The sequence below is a fragment of the Lutra lutra genome, chromosome 18 (assembly GCF_902655055.1).
Source record: "Lutra lutra chromosome 18, mLutLut1.2, whole genome shotgun sequence".
NCBI lineage: Eukaryota > Metazoa > Chordata > Mammalia > Carnivora > Mustelidae > Lutra > Lutra lutra.
In genome coordinates, this window is record NC_062295.1 from 12,208,646 (window position 1) to 12,232,117 (window position 23,472).

The 23,472-nt window shown below is 44.2% G+C and overlaps 1 protein-coding gene across 13 annotated transcripts in view; it reads right to left on the minus strand.

Annotated features, from left to right (window-relative positions):
- MARF1 (meiosis regulator and mRNA stability factor 1) overlaps nt 1–21,739 on the minus strand; it is a 43,964-nt gene extending 22,225 nt beyond the window's left edge. For 2 of the 13 annotated variants that reach the window (XM_047713206.1, XM_047713211.1), the window contains exons 1-16: nt 21,610–21,739; nt 17,892–18,093; nt 15,005–15,688; nt 14,086–14,260; nt 12,940–13,166; nt 11,665–11,782; nt 10,906–11,078; nt 9,255–9,680; nt 8,899–9,056; nt 8,653–8,811; nt 7,408–7,597; nt 6,519–6,697; nt 4,956–5,036; nt 2,345–2,581; nt 2,115–2,234; nt 1,224–1,399 (exon numbers count right to left, since the gene is read on the minus strand). In XM_047713206.1, the coding sequence (XP_047569162.1) occupies nt 1,224–1,399; nt 2,115–2,234; nt 2,345–2,581; nt 4,956–5,036; nt 6,519–6,697; nt 7,408–7,597; nt 8,653–8,811; nt 8,899–9,056; nt 9,255–9,680; nt 10,906–11,078; nt 11,665–11,782; nt 12,940–13,166; nt 14,086–14,260; nt 15,005–15,688; nt 17,892–18,035 (3,247 nt within the window). In that variant the 5' untranslated portion in view covers nt 18,036–18,093; nt 21,610–21,739. Of the gene's footprint in view, nt 1–1,223; nt 1,400–2,114; nt 2,235–2,344; nt 2,582–4,955; nt 5,037–6,518; nt 6,698–7,407; nt 7,601–8,652; nt 8,812–8,898; nt 9,057–9,254; nt 9,684–10,905; nt 11,079–11,664; nt 11,783–12,939; nt 13,167–14,085; nt 14,261–15,004; nt 15,689–15,949; nt 16,027–17,724; nt 17,865–17,891; nt 18,094–21,609 lie in introns of those variants that run through there. The other 11 variants (XM_047713205.1, XM_047713210.1, XM_047713203.1 and 8 more) reach the window with 8 other exon arrangements.
- Nucleotides 21,740–23,472: the final 1,733 nt, after the last annotated feature.

Genomic DNA, 23,472 nt, shown 5'->3' on the forward strand with positions numbered 1-23,472 from the left:
AAAGAGAACATGCCTAAGACAGGATTTCATCCCTGAAAGAAAGCTAACTCACTTCGCCCTCCCTTGCCTCAGCTCAACCATAACCAAGGAGATGAGACCGAAGGGCCGCTGTACTTCTCAGCGTCTACACTCAGGTCCCATATAACCTATGGACGAGCACAACTTCTTCATGGGCTGGCAGATGCTTTACCACTACTTCTCAACGTTCTGTAGTCAAAGGAAAGCATAGTTCAGCAGAGTGTTAACTTAAAGCAGAATTACACAGGATGTTTCCAGCTTGTAAACTGGTTGTATTTCAAGGTTCATTTGAACTTGGTCCCATGGAACATACTTTCCGATAGAAACAAAGTTACAGTTGGGGAGCAAGCAGGTAGCCCAGAAAAGTCTAATTAACCCGTAGGGAAGCCGAAAACATCGTGCAGGAAAAGCAGTGCATGGAAAGCAGTAGCGTAAAACCTGCCGATATAAAACTAAGAAAGAGATTCTTGTGTTTATCTGAATGTCCATGTAATTAAGAAAAAGTTTTAATGATGAAAGTATAATCGGATAGAAACGTTTCTACAAGACTAGCGGACTGACAACAAAAGAGGAAAGAGGGCGCAGTGCGTGGGAGCCTGAGTGGTCTAGGACTGAGGGGAAAGGCAGGAGAAGGTGGTAAGCAGCTCTGATACAAATGCTTCTCCTTCCCCGGTAATCCTTACCTTTCTTCCCACGGGGGAGGGTGGGGGTGGTGGTGGGGGGAGGGGTGGTGGTGGGGAGCAAAGGAGGAAGTGGTCGGGGTCAAAAAGAAGGAAGCGCCGTTAGGAAGGCAACAATTTTCAGCCCCGTTCACAAGTGGTGGGATTAACACCTGCAGCCTGGGAGGAGGCCCGGGACTCAGACACTCACCCAAAGCTAGGTTTACACTTCCTGGTCCTTTACACGGAAAGCTAAATCTGTTTTCCCATTTATCCAAGTCACAAACGTTGACCAAAACAAATTTCAAAGGCAAACCTGCATTTAGCAGTATTTCTTTCAAATACCTTGAAACAATTTTTAAAAAGGCCGGTCAACTGACGAGCCAAAAAGCGTCACAAGATTAGGTGGGTCTGAAGGTATTGGTAACGGTGAAATGTGGCTTTTAAACTTTTTTACAGAATTTATGCTGGGACTTGCAAGAAGTCTGGTTCTGTCAGACCTTCAGCACTTTGGTGGCTCAGAAAGCCCCAGGGCCCGCCTCCTACCTGTGTTTGGAGGCGGGGGCTTGTTGTGGATCCATCTGACCACTTTGAGGCCACTCTGCGCAGTGGCGACGTTTACGCCCGGAACACAGGTGACGAGGTGTTCTAAGGGAACGCCCGCTTGATTCTCCTGCACTACTTCCAGCTCGCCGAACTCCGCAGCGTAACAATCTGGAAAGCTGAAGTGGGGGCAAGGGAGGCGAATCAAACTAACGGAAAAGCAAAGCACCTGCTACACAGAAGTCTTTAATATATCCACTCACAAATCCTTTCTCCTTAAATCCTCAGGATCTGGGTTTGAACGTGAAAATTCAGGTCCCAGGGACGGGGAGGCCATCACCACGGCACTGACCTCTTTGGCGCTGAGGATACCAGAAATACCCGAACGGTGTTCCAGCACAGGGGGTGAGAAATAAGGCAGCTGGGTTCCAAGGCCAGTTATTTACCTGCTTTAAGGTATCAGTGGCTTTAAGGCAGACGGGCTTTAGGGCCCATGTTGACCCCTACAGTAAGTCTACCCGGCCCCGGGATGCTTACATGGCCTTCTGAAGAACACCTCTCTCTCAAGCTTTACAAGTTACTGCTTGAGGTGTGTGCACTCTAGCAGCACGTGTGCATACTTCTAGAACAGCGCTTACACTAATCTCATCTCTGTGGGGAAGAAACGTTCCTATTCGTTGCTTATGTTTCTAGAAATCAGCACACACACAAATTTTTTTGTGGAAATACCAAGCAAATGTACCCCATTTCAGATACACTTTGACTGCAAGGCGCTAAAAATGTTAGGATGAGGCATTCTATGATACTCGCTTGGGAAGAGGGGTGGGCAGAGGGCAGACTTTCTAGAAAGAGGAGAACCAAGGCATCGTATCTCGGTGGCTTTGACATGTTCACCTTAACAAAGGCACGGTGCCCTCGTGTGTCTGCAGAAGACTGTGAACCTGGGGCGCAAACGTCTTCAAAGAGAGAATCACAAAAGGAATCTTATACGAGTCTGGATCAAATTCATGTTCACTACAGAAAAGAGAACACAGCAGTTGGCTAAAATATTTGCAAGGAAACTGTAACAGATATTCCATGATCTTATGCAAAAGGATGTCTCTAAAGGGAAATGAGTGTTATACCTGAAGTCCTTATTGGAACAATGCTGTCTGCAGACAGGCTCGTGATATTCTAACTCTTCAAATATAATTGGGCTGCAATTCGTCGAGGAGCCGTCGTGCGACTGGGAAGACCCCAAGGGGCTCTGCCGGGCCTGACTGCTGGGGAGGAGACACACCAGTCTGCCATTCCCTTGCTCACGGATTGTGACCGTGTCTGTTAATTTATATAAATCTGACACATTCAACTTGTGTCCAAACCTAAAAGCGAGGAAAAGGAGAGATATGCTGACTTAGAACGTTTTCCGTTGGTTATACAGAAACGCCCGTGTATCTGAAGCAATAAGGAGCTATTGCCAAGAATCGTTCCTCTGTCTCCTCAAACGTAAAACTGGAATAATTCTACTATAAATTCATTCACTACCAAACCAGCAATGCTTGGCAATTCTTCAAGTCACCTCTGGCACACTGCCCATTAGTCACTATGTCATTTGGTGCTTATTCCTCGAACCCTAAAGTTTCTGTAAATGGCCTCACCTAATTTCCTGAGATGGAAAGCTATAGGATATGACCTCTTACCTCGGCTCCCCCAAACTGGAAATCCCTCTGGATTACCTACCCCTCTCACCATCGCTGCTCTCCTCCCTCAGAAGAGGTACACTCATTTTCAGCTACTCCTTCCCCTCATCTATGCCTCAACCTCATTTCCAGAGGGTCAACTCCTCAATCATCCCCCCAACGCAGGTCTCTCACACATGGAGCTTAAAGGCACCGGCTCAGAAGGCAGAAAGATTTGAGTTCACATCCTGACCCAACCTGTGTGGCCTCAGTCACCTTGGTTCTAGAATCTTCTAGAACCAATCCCGGTTCTAAGGAAAAGCCTTAGCTTTTCCAAATGCAAAATGGGAAGATAATACCCACCTCACAGGGTTGATAGGAGGATTAAATGTTATGTCTGGAAAGAACCTGGCACACATTAAGTGCACATCTGCCGCTCCACTGGTTTCTTCCCAGGGCCCTACACTGATGCTCAGACGAAGTTCGGCCTCACACCCTCGCCCTCACTCAAGCTGTCTGCCCCTGCGCACAAACACCCCTGGTGCTCTCGCTCAGTCCTGTAACCTGGTTATACCTCTACTGGAAACAGCTGCTCTCTCAGGAGCTGCTCTGCCATTTTACCATCCAGTCTGTCAGCCTGTTGCCCCCAGATTTTACCCACAGGGCTCTGTAGGATGGCAAGTCACCAGCAGCCTCCTCCTCCCTCCCAAACCTCACACCATCCCCACATGTCCTGATGTCACTCTCACCTCTGGGTTCTCTCCCACTTCCTGTCCCTCGTGGCATTTCATCCAGTTCTGCCTTTCTCTGAGTTGCCTCTCCCTCCCAATCTGCTCCCCTATCCCACGATCCCCTTTAGGAAAATAACTGCCACATCTTTCTATCTTCAGTGTTCAAAAACCAAGGACAAAAATTCACTGTACCTCCTGAACATGCTTTCTTTATTTCTCCATATCTGATTCAACCACACAACCAGTCCATCTGGGGCAAAAAAAACCACTCAGAATCAAAACAACCTCTACCGTTTACCTTTCCTTCCACGTAAAACTAGTCACCAGGTCCTGACTCACTGACAAATCAGACTTCGGTATTCCAACAGCATCTGCCCAGGCCTGGGGACTGGTGTGGCACTGTCCCTCCGTCTCCCCCTCTGCCCTGTCCATTCCACCTCCAATGGAACCATCACCAGAAAAGTTTTCCTGAAGCATGGTTCTTGCCACCATACCTCCCCCTTCACTCCTCCACAGATCAGGGCTCCCACGATTCAGAGACTAACACTCCCAGCTCCTTGTTCCTTTCATCCTCATACCATTTTCTCCTCCCTGCACTTCCTTTATGACAGTTTTCTTTGTTCTAGAGTGATTTGTGAATGTTTTCCTCTTCCGTTCCAGTCATAAAGTCCTCAGGGACAAGGGTTGTGTCCTCCCAGCTCTGCACTCTCCACAGAGCCCCACACTTTCATTCCACTAATACCTGCTGAGTGCCTGCTAAGCCCTGTGCACTGAAGAGACTGTCCTTAAGTCCTTGCTGTCCAAGAGCTTACGGTCTAGAAGGTGCTCAAAAATGTTCACTCGATGAAGAACAAAAACTCATCAGTCAAATTGGGGAAAAAAAAAAAAGGAAAGTACAGCTTTAGGCACCGAGGTCCAAATTTTCTAAAAACAAAAGATGCTTTTAAGATGTATGTTAAAACTGAAATCTGAATTTAAATACCACTGCTTTTATGTCTTTTCCTCCACCGGGCCAGACAATCCTGCAGAGCAGCTACCACAGTTTTATGCCAACCACCGATCAATATAAGAATTCTGGAAGCTGGGCGCCTGGGTGGCTCAGTGGGTTAAGCCACTGCCTTCGGCTCAGGTCATGATCTCAGGGTCCTGGGATCGAGTCCCGCATCGGGCTCTCTGCTCAGCAGGGAGCCTGCTTCCCTTCCTCTCTCTCTGCCTGCCTCTCTGCCTACTTGTGATCTCTGTCTGTCAAATAAATAAATAAAAATCTTTAAAAAAAAAAAAAAAGAATTCTGGAAGCTGCCAATGAGTACAGGCTCAATGAGAGAAAAAAAATAAACCTAACTTACTTTTTCTCATAGATATCTGTAAATTTAAAAAGAGGCAGACAGCAGGCAGGGGCATCCTGAAGAATAGACATTGTTTCTGCACTGTAAAACAAAATTTCACTTTATTAGAGATGTTATTGGACATCAACAGATGATTTCCAAGTTGTATTTAATAAACTGAGTTCACATAATTAAAAATTACAGCTGACCCTTGAACAACTTCACGAGTTGGTGTTCTTGTGGATTTCTTTTTGTTCCCTTATGATTTTAGTAACGTTTTCTTCTATCTTACTTTACTGTAAAAATACAGTATCTAACACATGTAACATACAAAACAGGTGTTAATCCGTTGTTTATGTTACCAGTAAGGCTACTGGTGAACAGTATGCAATTAGTAGTTAAGATTGCGGGGAGCCAAAAGTTGTATGTGGAGTTTTGACTGCATGAGGATGGTGTTGGCACACCAACCCTTACATTATCCAAGGGTCCGCACAACATAAATTTACCGGTTTCTGTTATGTCAAAATTAATTTTCCAGAACAACTTAAATAACTTTAGGGACAAGGTGATTAAAGAATATAAAATCAGACACAAGCATAGGGCTTCTCACACCTGTGATCAGAAGAATGCTGACTACTCTGTGAGACAAACACCCTGTTGACTCACAGTAAAAGAACAGCTTGAATGTCTCCTGCCATGTCGTGGTTCACGTAGTTCATGAACTCCACGTGGGAGTGGAATTCCCACAGTTGAGGATACAGAACTGAATACAATATATCATCCCAACTATGGTCTTAAAAAACAAAAGGCAGCCAAAAACAGAGAGAAAACAAAAGGCAAACTGTTGAATGATCGGCTTTGAGCCACAGGATTATGGTTTTCTCCCCCTCTTCTTTTATGTTTCTGACCTTTCCAAAGTTTCTTCCATGAGTATTACTTTTATTCTAGGGGATAAAAACTGTAATTTAAAATAACGGTGAAGTACATGTTACAGAAAAATACCTTTAAGAATTCAGATTTTTTAGAATTGAGTTCTGTTTTACTCGTTTCCCCCCAAAACAGGGAGAGCCGAAGAATCACCAAAGTGCATTAAGAATAAAATCACCACCAGATTCCTACAACTGACAATCATAATGCAGACTTACGGAGTGTCTATTTGATATGAAGCATCTATCTGTAGGTTGAGAACTTGGAGCTTTGTAGACCTACCCTTTACAAACCAACCAACCTTCTCCCAAGATTTGGAGGTAGTATTTCACACTTTCTGGGCTTATAAACTTTTATCATAGAGGGCTCCTATTTTTAGAACCTGTTCTGGATATGTGGTGTATTATTTTACTCCTAACTGCCTGCCGAGTTTAAGCTGTACTTCACCTTTGAGTAGTGACTTGAGCAACAGTCGAATTATTCTAACTAGCTTCTTGCTGACTTCCAGCTTATCTCTAAGCTCTATCAATTACGAATAAGCACTACTGCATATGTAATTGTCTAAGAGAGCTGGGAAAATGATCGAATCTATTTCCTTATTTCTAAAATTGTTTCTGGGCCAAATATTATTTCCTGAAATAAATGGTTTGTTTTTACCTCAGTAAAGAGAGTGATTTATTAGCAGCTCCTGTGGCAAGTGAGACCAGGATCTTCTTGCTGCCAATTTTGTATCTGTGGAGGCTATTCACCGCACTGATTGCTTCTTGTAAGTTCTCCATCTGAACAACAGCCTTGAGCTGATAATCTGTATGGGGGCTGAGCTCAACACTCTTCACCTACAGCAGTAAAAAGGAAAATGGAATGCTATGTCTACCCAGAACCCTGTCATCTTAAAACTGAAGGTGAATTATTAGGAACATGTTTGCAGACTTCCGTGCTTCTGTGAGGGAATGTGTCCGAACTCTATACTTTTGCCAAGCAAAACCTAAGTGAACTAGGACTGGGGGACCTTCGGGGATATGAAACCGGCCTGGCCTGCCTGCACGCTCTGGCGCACACAGGACTCCCGTGCAGGCTCAGGAGCCAATACATGGGAGGAGTCTTGGGGGGGGGGGTCTTCTCTGGACCCTGCAAACACCTGGGGCAATAGCCATTTAATAATCTGGAAAAGGTGCCCTTCTAGCAAACAGCACCTAAAAACTGCATCAATACAGAAAGATGTTAACAAAAACAGCCAACGTTACTTCAGAATCCTATTCCTGTATTCTAGCAGTCAGAGCTAAATAAAATCCATCAGCGTTTTATTTCCCAAAGCGCCACTTAAATCTCTGCCCATGACCACAAGTGCTTCTTCACTAGGTCCCTTGCTCTCTGGGGCTATGTCCTAAAAACTGGAGACATAGTATCACCACGAGCAGACCCCAGGAGAAACTCATTCAGTAATCCTCATATCCTGGCTGTAGTTACGTGTGTTGAAAGACATGCTCTCGACTTGGAGTGCTAGCGAAGGGTAAAAGAAAGGCAGGAACAAGAGAGAAAAGGTTACCTTGCCGTGCCTAGAAAACGCCTCCTGCATGAGCTGTTGCAACTCCTTCCGGGACAATCTGTAGTCGATGTTGCTGATCTGGATGTCAGCACCATTTGCAAATGGGTCTGGGCTGTCGGCACCAGTGCTCGGATTTGCAATGTTGAAAGCAAGTGGGGACGTTCTGTTTAAAAGGTGTGGAGACATACTCCTGCTTAAGACATACATACTGAATTATTTTTAAAAACCGTGGTTCTATTTATTTCGTTCATATCATTTAGGATTTGTTTGAAGCTATACATAGAAAGAGCTTTCCACAAAACCACCAAACTAAATATTTGGTGTTTTGTTTTGTTTTTAAATATTTGGTTTTCAAATGTATGTTTATCTTAAATACACAGATTTATTGTCAGAAGTACCACCTGTTGGCCCCTTATTGACCTGTACATGATTTAATATCAAATGTGCTTTCACTGGATTATTTAAAACTATAGACAAAATATAGATTGGCCTAATGAATTAATTTTCTACTAATTAATTACCTAAAACACTACAAGTATTTATTCTTGATTAATTAGCCCGTGAGACTAATGTAAGGCACTTAACCTCTCCCTGGCTCTGAAACACTAGATATTCTTGCTCATGTGCTATAGTCTTTCTCCACATCAGGAAAACTTTCACATGAATTTTAAAACGTAACTTTACAGATCCAAAGTCACTTTCTGGAGGGAGTCTTCACCAACTCAGCAGAAAAAGACAATGCTTGAAGGAGTTCACGGGACGCAACGGTGCCTTATGGCTCCCGCCCTCCGGGCCCCCGAGGAGTACTCAGTGTGAGTGTGGAGGGCTTAGGTAAGTGTTACTTAGGTAATGACAGTGGTTTAGAGACTTTTCAAACAGCTCCTGGTAATTACCCTAGGAGTTAAGAATAACCAGTGCGTGTCCAGTTCGGGCTTCTTTGACAACATGACAAAGTCAGGAGGAAATGGTAGGGACATCTTAACGCGCATCCCATCCAGGCCAGGGACTCGCAGACAAGTTCCTCTGACCTCTGCTTACCCAGATCCCACGTGGAAGAGGGAGAGCAGCAATGCCCTCAATGCCAGCTAAGATTACCCGAGGAAAAGGGGGGCTGGGGGAGGAGGGGTGGAAGATTCCTCTTCTACCTTAGGCACTCCTATATCGCTTGTATTCTTTCAAACAGGTGTTATTTTGTAATACCTCCTCTTGCGAGCAACTACCCCATGATTAAGCAGCCAGACTCACCGAGAAGACCAAGACTGTGCGGCGAGCAGAGGACTGATCTGCCTTGATGTGATCAACTTGCTGAAAGCCGATGGGTAACTCACTTGGAACGGGGTCTCCTCTTTATCTCTCTTCTCCACAGGAGAACTGGTGACACTTCGGGCACAGAGGTTCTCTTTTCTAATGGAGGGAAAAGTTGCAGGGGAAGGGTCACTGGATTTCCTTCACGTTAGACAAGCATCTGCGAGGAAGAGGGAGCGAACCTACTTCGGATTGGTTTTGTACGCAGATTCTGGAGTCCCCGAGTTCTTAGGTGCGGGCGCTGCAGCACTCGAGCTCCTGTGAGGAGGTGTGGCCAGCCTCGGGTGACCCTGCTGGGAGTCACTGCTTCTAGTTCCAGTCCTCGACTCCAGGCGGCACAGCTCCTTAAAAGAGACAAGTGCGGTGGAGGTGAAAACGTAAGTACCCACGGCGTGTTAAAGCCTGTCGGGGAAACACGGAGCTCTGAGTATGGTCAAAATTGAAAATTTCAAAAGGATACGCCAAAAGCAAGCGGGCATATCAAACACAGACACAAACCAAACCTACCATAAACTTCAGAAAGCAAGAGGTATCGAAGTTACCTGTAAACTTTTAACATTTGTGTTTTTTGTAGCAGATCCAGAATTTGCCTGCGACCCTTTTCCAGGCGTGGCTTTGGCACTGGAAGATTGTTCACTTGTATCTTTGATGAGGCACAATTTTGGATTCTTAAGTTTTTTGGGAGACTTCGCTTTATCGGCAATTGCACTGGAACCCTTTGTCTCACAGAGTTCTCTAGTTTTTGGAGTAAATGACACAATGATCCTATTACCAAAGACATCTTCGTTTTCCATTCGCTTCTGCGCCCGTTCCGCACTATCTTGGTTTATGAAGCGGAGAATCGCACTGCGGCCCGTGATACTCAGCACTCTCCCACCACAATTATCAGACAGGCGCCTGAGCCTGCTGCTGACGCTCTTGCCATCTTTATTTGCTGGTAGGTTATAAACATAGAGCAGAGTGTGGCACTGCTGATACAGAGGAGAAGTGTTACAACAGGTTAACGGAGGGGCACACGTTCAATCACACCATTAGAACAAGGAGTGATCTCCAGGCGTAAGCTAACAGCCTTAGCCTTGGAGGGGAGGTCACAATGATGTAGAGGGGAGAAGGTGAACTTATTTAGACTGAAAACACAGAAAGAGAGAAGTGTACCTTAAACGATCGCTCTCGTGGATGAGAATGGCAAGATTTAAAGTTCTAAATGATCAAGTCTTTTTTTCTTTTTTAACCATCAAGAATAAGGAGCTCAAAAGTGGGCAATCTGTTACCTAAAACACTACAACTGACTTAAAGGCCTTGGAGATTAGAAAAGGGAATGCTGCTCTCTTCTGAGTCACCGACATATTCTCCAAATAGCTTAAAAATAGTTCAACACAGCAGTAAACACGCTCATCCAAATCAAGACTCTAAGACATGCTCACCCTGCTGGAAATATGCCCACATTCCCCTAGCACATGGCTCTACGAGCTACAGGTGTAGCAATAACCACTGCAAATTGTGCAAGTGTGTGTGCATGGTGGGGAACGCAACTGTAGAAAACAGGCCTCCCGATGCCTAAAAAGGGTCAATTAGGGGCGCCTGGGGGGCTCAGTCAATCAAGCCTCTGACTCTTGGTTTCAGCTCAGGTCATGATCTTGGGGTCATGGGATCGAGCCCCATGTGGGGCTCCACACCGAGCACAGAATCTGCTTGAGATTCTCTTTGCCTCTGCCCCTCCCCCTGCTCACTCACACCCACGCCTCTCCCTCTCACATAAATAAATCTTAAAAAAAAAAAAAAAAAGTGTATAATTTCTCTGTTTATTTGACTCCATCTCGAATGTGTGCAAACCATCACCATATTCTTTACCCATGCCTGGAAGCAAAAGGAGTAATCAATGTTTCCATTACTTCCATTCAAAGGACACAAAACACTGCTAGCTTTGGAGAAACTGAAAAGTGGCTGTTGGTAAGGTTAACCTACATGTCAATTCCTTGTGATACTGTGCAACAAAATAAAAGCAAAATCCCTACATATCAATTCTCTGTATGTTTCTAAGAGAAGAACTATTTCAAAGCCTTATTTCAAAACTCTGGCCAGCCTCCTATAAAGAGCAGCCTCACTTGGTGGCCTGTTATGGGGTGGGGAGCGGTCTTCACCTTCCATAATGTAACGTCAGAATACAACAAAAAGGAACACAAACCCACTTACTGGCATTTTTAGTGGTAACCTAGGGGGCAGGTCGGAAATGAACTCTTCGAATCTGATCAGCTCATTCGCGTGATGCAGCAGCGCTTCTGAGGCCTGGTTTTTATGGACCAAAATTATGTGGAAACCATGCCTATGTCTCAGGTCACTGAGTTCCAATGCAAAATTGACATCAGCTGCAAGAAAAGGTACAGCCCGCCCCCGTCCCCAAACATTAGGAGGACTGGACAAAGACACACAACTTCCCTGACACCCACTGAGAAAAAAAAAAAATAGCTGGACTATAGAATTCAGAGTTGCTCCCCACCTCCCACCACTTCTTGGAACAGGAACACATTTCATATTGGAGGAATTAAGACCACAGGACAATTTCACCACATACTTCTACGGATTCCAAGACACATGTTACTTCCCGCAGTGAAAGAAAGCAAATATTAACATTTTGGGGAATATCAACTTTGGAAATGCTTCTTCCTAGATTTTTTAAAAATTGGCTGGGCCCAGGGTAAAAAAAAGGATTTAAAAAAAAGCTACATTTTCTTTAACTGGCCCCACAAGAATTCTTACTCACATCCTAAGGAAAAAATACATAAAACCCACACAGACTCCATTTCTTCTCTAAACAGCTCTCAGACATAAGCATAAATATGTCCGGTGTAGGTCAGCCTCTCTGGGGGCGTATTTTACTTTAACATGTTCTGGAGTCTGTTAACAATTCTGACCCGCGAGTTGAGCTGAAACTGGCCGCCCTTCCGCACTTACTCGATACAAGAACCACAGTGGCCGGAGCAGTGTGCGTGTTCGCGAACCTTCGGAGACTCTGGCGGAGCTTATCGTCAGCCGCATTCTTTGCAGTAGCGTTGATGTGGGCAACAGTTACCTGCATTAATTTAAAGTAAGAACAAATGAGCAAGAGCTGAGGTCAGAAAACCACAACACACTCTGCCCGCAGCTTACAGATAGTCCCTGCGGAAAGATACGCTTACTATTGCCGCCACTTAGGAGTGGAAAAAATTCTAAGTGGATCTCAATAATTTCAAATTTGTCTCTCCATACAAAGGAACTAGACCCATTATCATCCCTGCTCACCTCTCTAATCTTCTGCTTTTGCACTTCGTCCATCCGCCTTTGAGAAAAGAGGCAGAAGAGGAAGTGAAAATTTGAAGTAGGTAAATTAGCTCTCCCTACCAGCTTCTGCCAACAGCTGGGGAAGTAGGAGAGACAGGTGTATGAGGAAGGTAAGATTTAGTGCCGACTGGATGTCATTTGTCTCCACTATACGTCGTCTGTGGCTTTCAGGATCTGGGGTCAGGTAGTGAGAGAGGAGAGACATCTGTCCCTGTGTTTATTTCTGTTAAAGCCGCCAGACTCACTGAAAAGTCTCCAAAGCAAGGAAAGGTTTTGAGAGCTGCTTCAACTATGTGCAATACACAGTAGGGTTTATTAGTTTTTTTAAGGAGCACAAATATAAAATTTTAGGCAAAATGGCATATCAACAGAATTACTTGTCTAAGAATCAAAAGAACTGGATTCTAGTTCCAGCTTAATAGACTGTGCAGGCAGACAATCTGGATTTAAATCCTAGTTTATCTGTTTATTGGCCATATGATTTTTAAAAAGTTGCTTAACACCGTGGTGCTTCAGTTGAATTTGTGTATTTCAAATAATAAATCCTATGAGCAAAAAAATAAAATAAAATAAAATAAAAAATAAATCCTATGAGCCCTTTCCACAGAGCAGTCATGGAAACCAAAAGAAAAGATACAAATTTATGTAATCATCATATTAGCAGAGCACTAGTCACATACAAATAGATTACTGGAAGATCAGTTATGATTAAATGATTTCTAGTACATTAGATATGATCTTTTGATAATTTCCTTTATTTGCAAATAATAATCCTTTATTTGCTGATAATTTCCTTTATCAGCACAAATGTATATTAACCTTTAAATTAAAATTCTTTAAAAAAAAAACCCACATGTGCTTATTCTTCTTTCATAATAGTTAAAATTATTACTATTATTATTATATTACCTGGCAATTATTCAGCTCTTGAATAACTTCTTTGTTTTCTTTACTAATGTCGCACACACAGATGAACTCTGCTTCTCTGTGGCCTTTAAAAAACTTCTCACGGATTCTCTGTACAACAGCAGTAGCTGAGCGGCCAGAGGGAACTGAACAGTTTTCAATATCCCAAAAAACTCCAATGGGGGGTAAATTTTCCAGCACCTGTCCGGCTAGTGCAACTTCTGGTGACCCTTAGGAAATGTTAACACTTTCAATCATACATACTGAAAAACAATGGCAAACTAAAATAAATAGGTAGCTACCTAGCATTCTTAGTGGCAGAAAAATGAAGTTACTGATTGATGTTAAGCTTAAGGACACCGACCTCACCGGTTGACCTAATAGCACAACCGCAAGTTCCAATAGTATTTCTAAGTGATTATTCCTATTTTCCAGGAGAGAACAAATCTAAAGGCTAAGTTACTTCAAGCCCACAATAAATCCACTGCAAAGCATGAGCCCTTCTCACGCTGGGCGGAATGCGTCTCTGAACACTAATGTGGAGGTAGATGGACACTGCAGCTCTGAGACCTGATCGTCATGATCTGCCCATGCTTGTCTACCTGCTCAGTATGGAAGACCCATGAAGAGGTGACAAAGGGTGAACTTGTTACCATCTTTGATTTAAAAAAAAAAAAAATTTTTTTTTAACCTGCATTAACATCTGATTTAATATTAAAAAAATGTTTTCAAAAGATAAAATATCACATTACTTTTTTGGAGAAATGATATTTAGGTTTTTTTTTCAATGAGTTTTTCATCAACCATTACTAAATCTTTCTAAATATTAAGTATTTCTATGGAGTGTACAACTAACAGCAGGATTATGAGCCTAAGTTGATAAGGAGTCCCCTCTAGCACTGACTTCTAATACTATGCTCCTTATTTTTCTTCTGGTTTCAAGTAGCCGTAACTCAACATGGAAAGCAAATGGCTTGCTGGTCTATAAGGATAAAAAGATTTTTTTTTACCAAGAGGTAGAAATGGAGACTTATATACCCAGTAGCTCCAGAACCACAGGGAATCTTTTCAAGGCGATTAAATGCAGTGTTAGTATCAGATACTGAGAACTACTTAAATATGCACATTTTATACCATACTGTCATTTACCAAATTTCGAAGCAGCTTTGCCTAGACTGGTCGCCAATAACAACGTGGTCTCCTTCCCTGTTCCTTTGGTTCCACAGCCATTACACAGAGGAATAGTAACAGGTGCAGTTTGAGTATTTGGAGGTGGTATATTTGGCCAGACTTTAGCAGCATCAATTATACTATTTCTTGCCGGCTGTTTTAAAAATTTTTTTAAGAAAAGGAGGAGGTTTCAGATACATCATTGCAGAACCTAGAGTGATAAACAACAACTGAAAACACAGTCTGTTTCTTCTTTCCGCCTGTTAACCTCTGATGGAAGGTATTTTCAATACTTCAGAGCACTCCCAGAACTATCAGCTATCAATTCGTAAGCTCCCTTCAAGAAGGGACTTGGAATGATCTGGGAAGATAGTCACGTGATCGTTCTAGGGCATGTGTATCCTCCAAAGGTGAGCCCAAATACACTTTACGGGAAGGTCAGAGATGTCTACTTTAACAGCCGTGTGATCGAGGCCAAGTTCCAAGTCCCTCGAATTGTTATAGAGGAACGACACGGCATGACCTGCGTCGCCTGAGTGGGTCCATGTATGAGGTCAGTGGTATGAGAATCGCAATCGTGCTCTAGCCTTTAAGGTCCAAAGAGAACACGAAGCCTTGCCGAACTCGGTTTGCATCACGTAGGAAACTGATTACAGCAAAAGCCTGTAAAAGCATGAACTACATAATGACTCTGCACTTTTTTAGAAGGGCCCTTCCCATTTCACCCTATGCTTCTTTCAGAGGTGAGAGAAGCCACGCCAATGGGGCGCGAGCTACCTCGCAGGAGAATCTTCACCCCCGCGCACAATCAAGATTGCTCAAGCAACACCTAGCTACGTTCACAAAGTCATTCCTCAAAGGTCAGCTGCACCCAGAGAACAAATAAAAAGATACACACCTTGTTCAGACAGTCTTCGCAGTAAAGTGAGCCCTTTAAACAAACCGGAGGTACCACATTTAGGTGCAAAGAATTGGTGCACAAGTGAGGCGTAAGCTCCGACTGTGAAATGTGGTCTTCCAAATGCCCTGGAGCCCCGCTTGTGAAATCGGAACAGGGGAAGTAGCCAGCAGAGGTGCAGCCCTGGAGAGCCGGGAACTGATGCAGCTTGTGCACGTTACCGTGACATGATTGGAAATGAAGCTTCCCGCAACAGGGCAGGTGTTTGCAGGAAGACAGATTACTTTCTAGACACATGCTGGGAAAGTCACTTGCAATGCCGGCCACACTGTTCCTAGCTGAGGCATTCTGGAGTGAAGACGCAGACTGGAAAGCGAACCCTGACCCTACCTGACATGTGATGGTCCTGGTGCTCTGCGAGTCTAACAGTGCGCCGGGGTGAATCAAGGTACCTCCGCTACCGCCACCACCGCCACCACCAAAATGCATTGGCGACGTGGAGGGTTCATTAGGGCAATGAGCACAGCAGCTTACTTTGGGGACAGGTGAAAGCTGTATTTTAGGTTGCTGAAGAGAATGGATATCTGGAAGTGGGACTGCTGGAAAAAGCTTAGAGCCAGCATGAAGGGGAGATGGCACATCCTTTAATTCCACAGCAACTTTCTTGTTCTCCATGTACTCTTTCTGGGAAGAGAAGATCAGAACGCCAGTCAATGTCATGAGGCCAGTGACTTTTGGTTACTCACATCCTACTGCAATCCAAAAATGGAAATAGCGTTCAATCCTGTTTACATAACTCAACCATAACCAAGCAATATGGAATGGCAGCTGAAACCAGGGACATTCTTCAGAGAGGCCTGCAGGAGGTGAACACCGAAACAGACAGCTAAAATCAAGACCGTGTCCTTCCTCAATTTCAGGAGACTGGGGGAGGGTTCTGCTTACATGTTCAGCAAGGCAGGTTAACCATCTGTGCCTCAGGGACTTCCCTTTGATAACTTCCCCTTGCCTCACAGGGTCTTCTAAAGACAAAACAGGTGGTATGAAAATAACACAGTCACAAACAGCATTCAATAAAGGTGGCTTACAAGCCAAGCACTCTGAGGAAAAGACTTAATAGTTCTTGCAGCCAGACCATAAAGGGTTTCGGAAAGTCCTCCAGATGATTCCAGACATTAAGGATGAGATCAGCCATCTGCCCCAGTGACCCATCCATGGAGAAGTTTTACAGGTACTGTTGACATTAAGCCAACTGTAGGATACCATGACCTAACGCCATAATGTCAACAATTACTTTGCAGCCAGGGACAAGAATCAGAGTAGTTAGAAAACTATTTAGAAATAAGATTCCAGAGAAATCGTTTGTCATATGCCTCTAACGTAGACACAGGAGACCAGCATATTTACAAGGTTACAGCCTGGCTCCTGTGTCAGAGACCTGGATTTGAATGTGATACTCACTGTTTTAGGAACTTAGGTAGGTTACATAACCTCTCTACATTTCAGTTTTGTCAGCCTTCCGCTGGGGAAAACAGGATGAACTTCTATAGCTGTTAGAAGGATAAAATGAGAGGGTACGTAAAGCACTCAGCAGAGTACCTGGCTACTGAAAGGGGATCTAACTAATCAATAGCCCCAATTGGCTGACTGCAGGAACTATTAAGAGAAAGAGGATGTCCCGATATCGTGAGAGAGACATGCTCTTCCCTCAGAGCACAGAAAGGGCCATCTGACTGCTATGATTTCACTCCTTTGGCTCTGGTTCTACACTCATCTGGGAGAGTACACTCATTTGGGAGAAATCTGGATCTTTCACTCTACATTTCCTAAAAGGGAGGAGACAGCAACTGACTGACTGCCAACAAGCAGTGTGTTCTGCCCTCTTGGTAATTACAGTTTAGGCTAGAAACTACTGGCATTCTGATTTATAGAGAGCTGGCTCCTAAAAAAAAAAGGCGGTGGGGGGAGGATCTGGCTCTTATGGTCAGGGTTATTATGAGTTGGTTCCCCTGAATCTACTCAATTCTGGGTGCCACAAATAAAATCAGGTTTCTGGATCTGTAAAGTTGAGTGCAAACCAGTACTGTGTGACTCTAGAAGGGTCAGATCCTCCATCCCAGGAAGCCCTGTCTGAGCTCCCAACCCTGTTGCCAAGTGTCCCTAAAGTAAATGACCTCAATTACTGACACCATGCAAAAGAGAGAACTATATAATGAAAACCTGGAGAAGACAGGGAATTTAGTTGAGTTTTTAAATAGTCACTAATACCCTTTTGTAGATTCATAGTAAAGACTCATGTAAAACCCAAATGCAGTATCAAAAAAGAAAAAAAAAAAGACATAGCAGTGAAATGTGGTAATACGGTGCATGGAATGAAATCAGAAAAAGTCAAAATCACTATGAAAAGGCAAAGGAAGTTACAGACACATTTAAATATTCAAGAGAAATCTGGAATAGAAAAAGACTGCCAATAAGGTCCTATCAATCTTCCCTTGATTTTAAGACTCAAACCTCAGAAGGCTAGAATGAAATAAAATCTATTTTATACTTTCCTCTGATTTGACTCTACAATTTGGATTTTATCTTTGCATTCTGTGACTTCCATAAGTAACAAATCTTCCCCAAATGTTAACATTAAATATTTAAAGCACCTACAGTTCCTTACACCAGGAGTACAAGAGTTAAAAAAAAAAAAAAAAAAAAAAAAAAAAAAAACTTACGCTCTCCTTGAGTCAGGAATTATAATCATGTGCTATGAGCAGGAATAAGCATGATATAAGGTGAAACTGAGCACAGACTCCAGGGAGAGAGAATGCCCCAGACCAAATGGACCACACATCTATTTGCATAAGGAATTTGCTATGTCCTCAGTCTTGCGCATAGTTACCGTTTGGGGACTAAGTGGCAATGTCTGCTCAGGACGAGAAAAGCAATTAGAGAATTTCCAAAGCCATGGCTTAGCATCATTATTTTGTTGCAGCCATCCAGGTGTTCTACTGCAGGAGTCCTCAGTTCCGCTTCCTTCCATCATACAGCCATACAAAGTGGTTCAACATTCTTTCATCTTTCTTTTCTTTCATTCTTCCACCCTGTTAAGAACGAGGTCTCAGTGTTATTTATTTGCCTAAGTACAAGTTTCACTATTAAGATGTGAGACTTGGGGCTCCTGGGTGGCTCAGATGATTAAGTGTCTGCCTCTGGCTCAGGTCATGATCCCAGGTGGGATCGAGCCCCATGTTGAGCTCCCAGATCAGCAGGGAGTCTGCTTCTCCCTCTCCCTCTGCCTCTCCCCTTACTTGTGCTCTCTCAAATGAATAAATAAAATCTTAAAAAAAAAAAAAAGTGAGACAGCAGGGGCACCTGGGTGGCTCAGTCAGTTAAGTGTCTGCCTTCAGGTCACAATTTTTGGGTCCTGGGATCAAGAGCCCTGAGTTGGGCTCCCTGTTCAGTGGTAGCTTGCTTTTCCCTCTCCCCCAACTTATATGTGTGTTCCCACTCTCTCTCAAATAAAATTAAAAAAAATAAAGTGAGACTACAACTGTACTTATAGTACAACTATATGGTACAATGGCTCCCAACAAGAGATCAGTTCAGCCAAGTGCCAACCTCCTCCAGCTCTGAGCAGGCCTTTTCTACGGTTTTTCTTAATTCTTTGTGACCATCTCTCCCTGAAGACCCTACTGGTGAAGGTGAAAAAGTTAACAAAGAGCACGTAATTTTAGGGGGAAAAAAAAAACAATTATATGTCTTCATTGCCAATTACGAAAGATTCTGAAATTGACTTAATAGCAACCTATCCCGCTATGTCGTTGATATGACTGTGGAAGGTCCAAATTAAGTGAACTCTGTAGACTCTGTGAATTTGATTCTGCTACAGAACAAGCAAACCAATTTCTTCATGTACTTATTACAAAAGCACAATCTGATATACCACCAAGAAGCTAACCAAGAAATCTCAAGTCACAGCTGTGCTGTATCTACTCCAGTGCGAACACATTCTTACAAGTCTTAAACAGTACACTAAAAGCAGATCAAATCGATAACAGCCAGTGGGCATGGAGGCAGCCTGCCAACAGTAAGGACAATTGAACCTCATTTCCGAGTCCTCCCCATCATATAGAACCACCACCTATTCTTATCTACAGTGGCCATTTTAAGGTTATCCATGTATCAGAAATTTCACCCAGACATAAAGAAAACCATTTCTTTTAACTCTCTCTCTCCACGAGGCTCTTCTCAAGAGATTGTAACATCTATATACCACGGTGAAGGGAGAGAGGAGTACTCTAAGATATTGAACTGATCACATAAACAGGAGCAGGCACACTATATCCTGCCAGCCCAAACCAGCCCACTGCTTGTATTTAAATGACCTCAAACTAAGAAGGCATTGTATACTTTTAATTTTGGGGCAGAGAATCAAAATAATATTTTGTGACACTAAATTATATGAAATTCAACTTTTGGTGTCTATAAATAGAGACATTTGTTTAATACGGTCTGTGGTTATTTACAACTACAGCTACCTAGTCCAGTATCTGCAACGGAAACGGCATGTCCCACAAAGCCTAAAATATTGACTATTTGGCCCTTATGTGGAAGTTACAACAACTTCATTAAGTTTCAGTTTCTTCCTCTGCAGAGTGTGGCTCATTTCTCCCCCTCCACAACATGGCTGAGGGGGGAAAATCAGAAAAAGGATCCCACTATCTGTTTTTGTCTCTTCCCCAATGTAGAGCTTGTACCAAGCACAGGGCTTCTAACATAGCATATACTAATTATTTGTTAAATTAAGGAATGATTACATCAACTCTTCACCTATATTGTACAGTTAGGAGTTAGTGTGGAAGCAGAGATGGAGTTAACTGCCACAATGACAACAAATTATGATTGTTGTTATTCCTACTAGACAAAGGTCTTGGAGTCCCCCAACAAGCTCCTCCCCAGACCACAGAAATCTGTGATATTCACAATACACAACTTCCACATGCTCTCTTAAATCTCTTCAAGGCCAATCCTGAAAGTGAGCTAGTAGGTAATGCACAATACCAATTACAAAGCCTTTTTATGTAACATTATTTCCTCAATCAGTAATTATTTATTTACTATCTACTATATTAACAGGCCTGTGCTTGGCCCAAGAAATACAATGATGACAATAACCAGACAATAAGATTCATTTACCTAATTTTTTCCCCACAGTAAATCTGTGAGATAGTCAAGGGAGAAATAAGCCACAGATTTTACAGAGGAGTAAACAAAAGTTTAATTAAGTTTTGGAACTTGCCAAGATCAGATAATTAGAAAGGGGGCAGAACCAGGCTTGTCCTCTTCCCACCACACCAAGATGCCTTCAGCATTGCTCAACACAATCAAAAGAAAGTACAACTGTACTAGCTTGTTAGTGGCCCGAACCCAGAAAACTTCCCAAGCATTCCTGGGAATGCCACTAAGTACCTTAGGTAGCCAAAGCAAGTTTTCTATTGATTTGAGTGGGATTTTCTGAACAATTCAGAGAGTGCTTGAGAGCACAGACTCTGATATCAGTAGTGTATTAATCCCCAATTTTGCTGCTTCCTGTATGTGTCGCGTTGGAGAGTTCACAACCTCTCTGAACCTCAGATCCTATGTGTAAAATGGGCCTGATAATAACTGTAGCATCCTCATAGGGCTGTTGTTGGGGTTTAATAAGGCAATCAAAGTCTAAAATCTAGAAGTGGACTTCTCTACCCAAGTTAGTCCTGGAACCCCACACCACCCAGTCCTATTACTTTTTTTTTTTCATAGCCCTTTTATCTAAAATTGTTTATTTGCTTTATTATATGTCTCCCCTACTTGAATATAACTCCATGACAGCGACATCATGTCTCCTCATTTATTGCTGTGTTTCCTGCACCTATCAGCGCCTGGTGCATATCAACAACTGCTGAATAAGTGAAGAGTTCAATAAATATCTCGGAAGACCGGTTAGGTTTTGATTTCTCTGTATGCAAAACAGCATACTTAGCGCTCAGAGAAGTGGGAAAGTCCAAAAGATACAAATGTAATCAGAAAGCTCTGGGGAATACTAGAAAGGTGCTTGGGAAACGAAAATGTGTATCACAGTGTAGCGTTACAATTGTTAGTGGGAGTGGCTCATGCCCTAAGGCAACTCAACACTATCCGTCAAGCCCAGAGACTACACCCTAGGGAGCGCTGAACTACAGAAGAGAATGCAAAAACGCTCCAGCAGGTTGAAAAACACCGCCCCTTTCTTCCTCTCTTAACCTTCTAAGTGTGCACACTCCTCGGGAAAGGTTGCTCTCCACACCTGGAAACCCCCCAGGGTGCACGGGGACAGGTGCGGACCGGGAGCCAAACACCCCAAAAAGGGCAGCAGCGGCGCAGCAGTGACAGTCGCGAACGGGCCTGAAAGGGAGACAACCTGAAACTATGGTGGGGGCCTGACAGGTGAATCTCAATCTTCCCCCTCGGAGTAGCCAACCTTCCCCACCCCCGCCAGCAAAGGGCAGGGGAATGGGGGGGGGGGCTGTCCCGCCTCCAGCTGGTGCCCCAGAGCAGTGAGCCCGTCTGGAACTAGTCTCCAGAGCTGCCAGCCAACTCACCTCGGCCGCCGGCTCCACCTCCGCTCACATTCCGGCCCCGCCGCCTTCCCCCCGCCCCCCCAGGCCCTTTGTTTTGATTCCCGACTCCGCAGCTCCCGCCGCCGCCGCCAAGCGCACCCTCCACTTCCGCTTCCGCACCGCACCGCCCCTGTCGCAAAACCGACGCCCTTCTCTTCCCCCCCCCTCGCTCCGCCCCTTCCTCCACCCCGCCCCGGTCGCCGTGTTCTCCCCGCGCGGGGCGCGCTGGGAACCCCGGGGGGGGCGGGGCCTCGCGGCCCTGCAGCCTCGTCAGGCTCAGTCCCCTCCCGATAAACCCCTAAATAGGGACCTTCCCCGGGGGAGATCCCGGCTTTTTTGGCGAAAACCCCGAGTTTAAGGAGGCCTTCCCCCTGGCTTATCGTGGTGGCGTGGAAAGGAACCTGAAAGCGAAGAATGAGGGGGTTTGTCAGGGGGAGCCTGGGGGAAAAACCTGCCAACCGGGATTTGATACAACTCAGCTCTTTCGGTCTTTTGAGGGAAGGCGATTTAAACGGGATTTGGATGGAAAACCCGATTGTTTTGGCGCTCTCGCTCGTGCGCGCCCTTCCCTCTCTCCCACTCCCTCGCTCCCTCGCGTCACGTGATGGCTCTATTTATTTATTTTTTAAATTAAATGACGCATAATTTCCACAGCATCTTTAATCTAGTGCAACCTAGTGGCGAGTGGAGAGAAAAATAACCGCCGGCGGGCCTTCCCGCGAGGTCCTTCCTGCCGGCGGGGTTTGTCTCGTCGAGGTGGCGACCCAGCGGGCACAAAATGAAGTGTGTGCTCAGACTCGGCTGGGCACTGTCACCTACTATTAGGGGATGCTCGTGATTTCAGTTAGAAAACGTCATTTTTAAAAGCCCCGGTCCAGAGCCTGTTGTTCGTGCATGCAAACTTTCCAGGGACTGGGTGGGGAAAGCCCTGTGAAACCTGTGACTGCTTGTGTGTTAGGTGAATGGAGGATGGGGGTTTGGGGGGCTTTGAGGGTTTTGGGTTTGTTTCCTGGGTGGGGGCAGGGTTGATACTTTACCATCTTTTAGCTGAAGTAATTTTTTTTTTTAAAGATTTCATGTATTTATTTGACAGACAGCAGGAGAGGGAACATAGCAGGGGGAGTGGGAGAAGAAGAAGGAGGCTTCCTGCTGAGCAGGGAGCCCCCCCCCCCCCCCCCCGGACCCTGGAATCAGGACCTGAGCTTAAGGCAGACGCTTAAGGACTGAGCTGCTCAGGCGTCCTGAAGTAATTGTTTTTTTTTGTTTGTTTGTTTTTTTAAAGCTCAGCACGAAGGTCGTTTCTGAAACTGCCAACTGCTCGCTATTTCCTGTTGCCAATGAGAAAAATGAAACTTTATAAATCGAAACATATTTAGGATGTGCTAGCTGAATACGACCTAAAAGTTCACTCCTGAAATTTGCCAAGAAACGGATTAGTTTTGCAGACGAATAAGTAGAAATCGCCAAAAGAGTTTTGTCTTATATTGTTTTGTCCCCGCCTGAAGTCTGCAGGGTGAGGCAATTTCATTAGGCAATTTGCAGGAAGTGGGGGGAAATTTCAGGGGAAGCTGACACATCCCTGTAGACATCCTTGTAGACTCCTGTTGCAGAGGGCAAGATCAAACATGTAGCTAAAGTGCCCTTTGTGCTTGCTTTTCATTTTCCAGAAGGCAGATGAAACACACACATCATCTGTCTTAGGTATTTATTACTGCTGAGTAAATCTTCATTGTGTCTGTGTGTGGGTATTATTTTCCAGGTGGGAACTAGAACAGATGAAAAACAACCCTGTGTCTAGTCTTGTTTTTTGCTTTTTTTTTTCCCCTTTCTTTCCCAAAGTACCAA